At 36.3% G+C, this 8,256-nt stretch overlaps 1 protein-coding gene across 1 annotated transcript; it reads left to right on the plus strand.

Annotated features, from left to right (window-relative positions):
* Positions 1–3: 3 nt before the first annotated feature.
* Positions 4–6,981, plus strand: LOC100888236 (carbohydrate sulfotransferase 14). Its single transcript, XM_011678318.2, has 4 exons — positions 4–72; positions 902–1,040; positions 1,925–2,046; positions 3,950–6,981. The coding sequence occupies exons 2-4, from the start codon at positions 944–946 to the stop codon at positions 4,772–4,774; spliced, it is 1,044 nt and encodes a 347-aa protein (XP_011676620.2). The 5' UTR covers positions 4–72; positions 902–943; the 3' UTR covers positions 4,775–6,981.
* Positions 6,982–8,256: the final 1,275 nt, after the last annotated feature.

Genomic DNA, 8,256 nt, shown 5'->3' on the forward strand with positions numbered 1-8,256 from the left:
TTTAATGTAAAAGGAAGAGAGAGTGCATGGTAAACAAACTCCTGAAATCTTTTCGTAAGGCCTAAGATAACGGTAAGTTTTGTTGTTTTTATGAAGAAGTATAATTTGATTACCTGATATGTTGATGTCGTTCAGCTACCAACGAACTTATCAACGTTGCAATAGCAAATAAAATAGGCTTTGGTGCGTAAAATTTGACAAAAACATAATTGCTGGATCGGAGGCTGGAGCTTTTGTTCAGCTTTGTTTTACCCACGGACGCTGCTCGGTGAGCACGCCGACGTGTCGGGGCGGGCGGGCTGGTGTCGTGCATTGTGGTCGAGGTTCGCTCTGAATTTGACTCGCAAGATCAGGGCCCTGGCCTGGGGGCCGTTTCTCGAAACCAACTCCATGACAGTCATATCTTTGTCGGCGACCTACGGAGATGTCATGAAGTGGATAAACCGTTTCACAAAGCCATGACAGACATTTTTTTATTTTTTTTATTGGGTAGACCCTAGATCTAGATCTAGACTAGAGTCTACTCAAAAATAACTAAAAGCCAACTGGCTATTTACAATCATGAACAGGAATGTGAAATGACAAAAACATCATATCCACTACAACTCAAATATAAACAAATTATAAACAGTGACAACTCACTGTCGCGGAAGTTGTCGCTCATCTTGGCAAAGACGGCTTCGTGAAACACTTTGCTGACAAGTTGCGTGACAGTGGCGAGATGTCGTTGATCTTGTAGTTATGACGGTTTCGAGAAACGGCCCCCAGTATCACAAAGAGTGGATATCAATCGCAACTTAAAGTTTTCTTGCTTCCCTCCTATTAAGAACTTACTCCTCAAGTCACTCTTGAATCCTGACCTTACTTTCTAGTTTCTTATTCTTAACTTTTTGTGTTTCAGAGCACTCTGTAGCCTGGAACAGTGGAAGGAGAAAGTGTCACCATGAAGATCAGACTGAAATTGACAAGATTCCTGCCACCGCTATTTTACGCCGTCATTGGTTACATTGTCATCAATAGTGTTGTCACATTTTTACAAGGTAAGAATTATGTTTGAAACTCTAACTCATGTTAATTTAAATCTGTTGAAGATAATACCTTGTGCCATCTGCGGAAGTTCATTGAATAAGTTGCTGGAATTTTATATCACAAGCTTAGCAAAATACTCTCCTTGGAGTCGGTATTACTAGATCTACTAGTCTACTACAGTTCTGTAGGATCTAGAAAGCATTATTAAAGCACCAAGTTAGACTAATTGCCTCATCGTGATACAAATGCCAGGAGCGAGTTCATTGTGTGGATTGTGGAAAGTTATCCTGACTAGTTGTAAGTAAAGTATGTATCAGTGACAGCGGATGACTGAAACCTGTGTTGTGTGTTAACGTGCCCCTTCCCTTGTTCATAGACGCAGGTTATGTCAAGTGGAAAACACTCCGTCCCTCGGATAGGACGTTCAATGGAGGCCCCGTGTAGAGAAGAGTCACTACCTTTGCACGTTAAGAACCCACTGCACTATTCGTATAAGAGTAGGGGGAAACCCCGGTGTAGTGGTCCACCTGCACACCCCCAGTATAGTACGATAATACTCTGTAAAGAGGTCTGTACTCAAAAGGAAGAAGAAGGGACAGTGATCAAACACGATGATCTTATTGAAATGAGAACTGATGTGTAAAGAATCCACTCTGAGATTGACAGAACCAGGAAGTGATTTCTCTAAGAACATTTATGTTAATTTGAGTTAATTCTAAGGAATCTAATGCATAACAACTTAGTGAATGTCAATTATACAAACATATACACTGTATAAGCAGGTATCAAACATGGATAAATTTCTAGTCCTGAGAGATCCTACTTCAGAAATTATCAGCCTCTTTTCAAATCAGTTGAAACATTAACGCCTCTTACCTTGTCTCTCCCCCACCAGATCTTGGAAGAGACAAAGATGTTAACTCTGAACAGTACAGGAAGTTGCTCAACGAGAAAAGAATGGATTTAGAAGAAACAATATTTGATTTGACAACAGAAGAGAATGAAAGATTCATTAGGGTAGGTTCTATTTGTTCATTTTTATGCCTCCGCCACCGAAGGTGGTGCCGGAGGCATCATGTTTTCGGGTTGTCCGTCCGTACGTCCGTCCGTACGTCCGTACGTCCGTCCGTACGTCCGTCCGTCCGTCCGTACGTCCGTCCGTCCGTCCCGTTTGACCGTTATCACAATATCTCAAGAACCATTTAAGATTTAAACTTAAGACTCGGGAATAGTATTTATCACCATAGGAAGACGATCTGATTAGATTTTGGAGTACGTAGGTCAAAGGTCACAGGTCACAGAGGTCAACTTATGAAATTCCTTGTATTGAGTTTGTTAGCGCGATATCTCAAGAACCATTTGAGATTTAAACTTAAAACTTAAGGATAGTATGTATCACCATAGGAAGACGATCTGATTAGATTTTGGAGCACGTATGTCAAAGGTCAAGGGTCACAGAGGTCAACTTATGAAATTCCATACATTGAGATTGTTATCATGATATCTCAAGAACCACTGGAGATTTAAACTTCAAACTTAGTGATAGTGTGTATCACTATAGGAAAACAATCTGATTACATTTTGGAGCACGTAGGTCAAAGGTCAAAGGTCACAGGGCTCATTATGTATGCAAAAACAGCTTGTGATCGCGTTATCTGAACAACCGATTGATGGATTCCTCCCGAACTTTGGTCATGTATGTATCTTGCAGAGCTGATGAACTGATTAGATTTTGGGGTCACGAGGTCAAAGGTCAAAGGTCACAGGGCTCATTATGTATGCAAAAACAGCTTGTGATCGCGTTATCTGAAGAACCGATTGATGGATTCCTGCCAAACTTTGGTCATGTATGTATCTTGCAAAGCCAATGAACTGATTAGATTTTGGGGTCACGAGGTCAAAGGTCACAGCGCACATTATGTATGCAAAAACAGCTCGTGATCGCGTTATCTGAACAACCGATTGATGGATTCCTGCCAAACTTTGGTCATGTATGTTACTTGCAGAGCTAATGAACTGATTAGATTTTGGGGTCATGAGGTAAAGGTCAAGGTCATGCGGCTCATTATGTATGCAAAAATAGCTTGTGATCGTATAATCATTAGAACAGATTGATGGATTCCTGCCAAACTTAGATCATTTATGTATCTTGCAGAGCCAATGAATGGTTCATAAGATCAAAGGTCATGGGCTCATTATGTATGCAAAAATAGCTTGTGGACGCATTCTCATTAGAACTGACAGATGGATTACTATTTAACTCAGGAAATCTTGCAGAGCCAATGAACTGAGTAGATTTTAGGGTCATGAGGTCAAAGATCAAAGGGTCATATATGTTTATGAGAAATTGCTTGTAATCACGATATTCTGAGAACATGTTAATGGATTACAATTGAACTTGAATTTGAAAAATTTCTTCCGTTTCGGTTTGTAAAATTGCTCTATGACGGAGGCATCATTTTCGACTGCGCGCAGTCGAATTCCATCTAGTTTTAAATGGCTGTTGCCTCAAAGATGATAGAGAGAAAAACCCATTACTAAGTTAGAATGACTTTGTCAGTAGCACTTTACATGAAGTTAATTCCAATATAGCTCTCGGGAGATGATGAAAAGTTTTTCCATTAGAAGAAAATTTCTACAAGAAGAAATTGATTTTTGTTTGTTTAAGTAATTCTTTTTTTAATCGAACCCACCCACCCCCTTCCCCTCTTTCACAATTTCTTTCGATAGGCATAAAACAGATGTTAAATTTATCTACAATGATGATCAATATTTGTTATGTCGTTATTATTAGTGTTATTACTATTATCAAAATCTCAGGATAGTCCATCCTTATTTTTGTTTTAAAAAAAACAACTTGGCATTACCGTTAATTATTTGATGGTTTTGATTTGTTGATTTTTTTTCATTATATCTTCAGGAGGACTGGTGGAAACTCATGGAAACAATTCAAGTAGAACGGAAATTCAGATTAAGAAAAGTCTGTCAATCCCTGTACAATCGAACAGCTCAAGATACCACTTACCTAGCCTATCACAAGAACCAGCTGCGCTCCCTAATTGTGAATGATAAGTTCCGCTTCATCTACAGCATTGTGTACAAAGTGGGCTCTACCAATTGGGAACGGGTGATAGTGCAAGATTTGGAGGGGTTTCTAAATGTCCCGAATCAGAAGCTTTACTCGCACAGGGCACTTCAGTGGATGCCAAAGTTTAAGGAAGAGCAGGTGAAAGAGTACCTGGACACGTACACCAAATTTATGTTTGTTCGAAACCCTCTGTCGAGAATACTTTCAGGGTATAGAGACAAATTTGTGGATCATAAAAATTCAGTGTTTGCCAGCCTAGCGCGGCGAATAATCAAGCAGTATAGGACAGGCTCTGCAGCCGAGATCTCCAGCCCCAATGTGACATTTACAGAGTTTATCTCATACCTCATCGAGTCTGCCGAGAACAGAGGAAATCCGCACTGGAAACCCATTTATGTGCAGAACATGCCGTGCGAAATTGATTTTGACATTATTGGACGATTGGAAGACGCAAGCGACGATATTCCGTATGTGCTGAAGAAAATAGGCATCTGGAACGAAACAGATTATGGGAAAGGCCCTGCCCGGAAAAATACAGATGCAGAATTGTTAGAAAGGTATTATTCCCAGGTACCAACAAAGTTGTTGAAAGAGCTCTACAGCATTTATGAACCTGATTTCCATATGTTTGGATATGATATGCCACTCTTTGTATAGTTGTACATGTCATTGTCAACCTTAACATATCAGAGGGGGCTGGGGGTTATTGTCCTGCCCAATGAATCTTAGGGGGTAATTGCACAGGGGTAGGTGTAAATGTCCAGTGGGTATTTTTTGCGGACAAGGCTGCGGTCTTATATAAGTCTCAATCAAAGGCATACATGTAAATGAATTTATCTGATTTATATGAAAATATGGAGTCTGGGAGAATGATAATTTATTTTTTTAATTAATGTGGGAGAAGTTTGAATAATGAATTTTCAAGTTTCCGTAATTTTAGACCTCATTCTTTCATTCTTCTGTATTCATGAAAGCCCTTTCTTTCTTCAAAATAGAGTTATCTCGAATTTAACATTGTACATTTGTAGCTATATTATGAGAAAGAAAATTATGTGGATTTTCAATTTTAATGTATTCAAATTGTCATGCTGCAACATATTATATATGAGTGAATTCATGTAGCGTTAAAAGGATTTACCAAAGTGTTTTCTTTTATCAATGGCATTTGTAGTTGTTAATGACATGTACATCATGTATTATTGGCTCTTTATGTTTTGAGGTACAAGTATTCAGACTTTTTCAGTATTTCAATAGTTATTGATTATATACCACTGTTTCGCTTGTATAATGGTCAAGCTCCAAGTGACATTTGAAACATTCAATGCCTCTTTCAGAAACTTGTTAAAACAGTTTTATTTAATCAGAGTTACTATGATATTATGTTGTTAAAATTCTGGAGAGAGATTTTGTTTTGTATAGCGCCTTGAGTAAGTTATTAGATAATTGCGCTTTATGAGTATTTATTATTATTATTATATATTGCGTACTCATTACATTCTGCCATAGTGCCTTGAAGTTCACAGAAAGTGCTGTTTTTCAAATTTAATTTTTTAAGTGCTGTACTCTATAGACTATGTAATTGTTATGAAATGATGTATGGTTGGAAAGTCAGATTTTTTTAAATGACACTTTCGGTACTATTCACTTCAGTATTTTTCCTACAGTGCTATTAATTATACTAGATTCAAGCAACACACACTAATGTATCAAGTACTATTTTAAAGCGATGTATCATGTATCGTAGAAGGAGTGATGGAGTAGTTATTAGATTCATGTAGTTTGTAAAGATGTCTATTTTTGTGTGCATGATAATATGGTATACAGAGTACATACGGTACTACATATATACTTTCACAGTGACCTTGCAAATGTTGATGAATTGTGTTCATGGAATTTATTTTGCTCATGAAATCTCTCCAAGTTTTGACATGATAAGGTGCAATATCTATATCTAAAATCAATCTGTGTATATATGGGAATATATTTCAGACTTAATTGACACTACAAAGACAAGTTGGTGACAATTTTTAACAATTCTTTTTTCTCCAGTGAGTGAGTCAATAATGTATTGGAAACCTATCATTGTGCTTAAACATAATCTCACATACTGTATGTGAGATATCACCATTCATGGATATCATTTTGTCTAGTATTAGTATTATAGACGAATCCTCTGGTATAATATATAAGTCATTTTTATTTTGAAAGAAAGTAAAAGAAGGTACATTTAAATTTGCCTCTGCCAGAAGAAGACTAAAATGTTTTCCATCGACTGGCAAGATACACGTACAGGGTAACAAATACAATAATAACTGTAATAACAAACACAGGACAAACAGACAGAGACACAATCAAAACAAAAAATGAGAATAATAAAAATAACATGTCACAATCCAAACAATAACATAGTGTGTCAATATCATTATAAGACAGTGTTTGTACTTAAAAATAATTTGTATTCATAATCCTACATGTAGTCATGTATACATGTGTTAAAGTTCTTTTATCTTCATCACTTGGAGTACTGTCTGCTATTTCAGTTTAACCATCTCAAATCCAAAGTTTTTTATGCCTCTATATTAGCTTTTTTACGCTAATATTTTGATACACGTCACACTGTATAGTTCCATCAATTTAAATCAAATCATTAGTATCATTTATTAACCATATTTTAAGTGAGATTTAGCACTCAAACTTTTATATTTAATTTTTTTAAATATATTTGAGATGTCATATTTAATATAAATTTTGATACTACTTGTATTCGATACCAGATATTACAAATTCAATTTTATGAAGTTTCATTCTTCTAAGCACTCAATTGCAATTTAGTCTGCTAAATGAACAATTTACCTCATGCCTCATTTGTCTTCCCCTCTTGTAGTTCCTTTATCTGTTGGTATTCTTCATTACTTTGTGTGTGTTTTTGTTGGAAAAATCTGTTAAAGGTTATACACTGTACTAAAAGAAATTACTATACCGGTAACCTTTAAGCCTACTTAATTATTCTTTGTTAATTAAAGGTGAGAGTTTTCCAGGTTGGTTTTTTTTCATTACCAGTATTGGAAACACCCCAATTTCAAAAAATGAAATGGAAGCTCTCATTACCAATCATGTGAAAGAATATGTTTTGACTAATACATGATGATAACAAATTTGCCGGGAAACCGTCTACTAATTCATATATTTGGTAAATTTGTTTCTCGCATGGTCTGTGAGAGATATAGGGTAGTCCCATTTATATCTTTCTGTGTATAGTGCTTGTAACTTTACAAAGAATGGGCCAAATTTCTTATCATTTTGATGATTCCAGAACCTTGCAGATGCTAGATGCTAGATGATCAACCTTTTCTGATCGATTCCACAACGTTTCTTTCACAATGCAATCGCATGACCATTAACCATTATATAAGTAAAAATTCACCACATCCCATTGAAATGTGTCTTAATTTTAATACACACGTTTCCTTGGGATGTTGTCAAACATGTAAAAGAATACATGTACAAGGGCCTACAGTGTTTAAGTCATCAGGAAGCTAGCTTTTGTCCACTCTAAAGGATGATTGTAGTCTTTGAATCACAAAGGAAGATGAAGAATATAATAGGGTAAAAAGGATTAATCCAGCACTGAATAGGGATTTCAAAAGAACTACACACACAAAAATTTAATTGCCATTATGCTTCCTTCTTTGCTCCAGTAATCTCAACTTATTTCTCAAGGCAGCAGCTATGAGACAGCTAGAAACTTTTTGAAACTGTATCACTAAGCTTGGACAAATAAACACATAATTGAACAAAAGCTAGCCTGATAAATGCAAATGCAGCATTTCAAACAAAAGGCCTGTGATGCAATAATAACTGGTTGAAAAAACAAGTTATTTTGATTTCATTGATGATACTTCCATTATGCAATCACAGTGCTGTAATCACAAACTATGCAGAATAAACTCGATAAATTAAACATAAAATTGGTGCTTATGAAGATATGTGCTGTCCAAAAGACGGAAAGAGGAACATAATATTGTCTGTTTGGAGCAAGACAGGCATTAACTCATATACTTTAACATAGTTAAAACCCTTCTTGCTCTGAACAGACAGATTGCTACTTGTCCAGTAGTGTTCATATAGTGTGCATATCG

This window comes from Strongylocentrotus purpuratus, unplaced genomic scaffold, assembly GCF_000002235.5.
Source record: "Strongylocentrotus purpuratus isolate Spur 01 unplaced genomic scaffold, Spur_5.0 spur5_scaffold_10, whole genome shotgun sequence".
Lineage (NCBI taxonomy): Eukaryota > Metazoa > Echinodermata > Echinoidea > Camarodonta > Strongylocentrotidae > Strongylocentrotus > Strongylocentrotus purpuratus.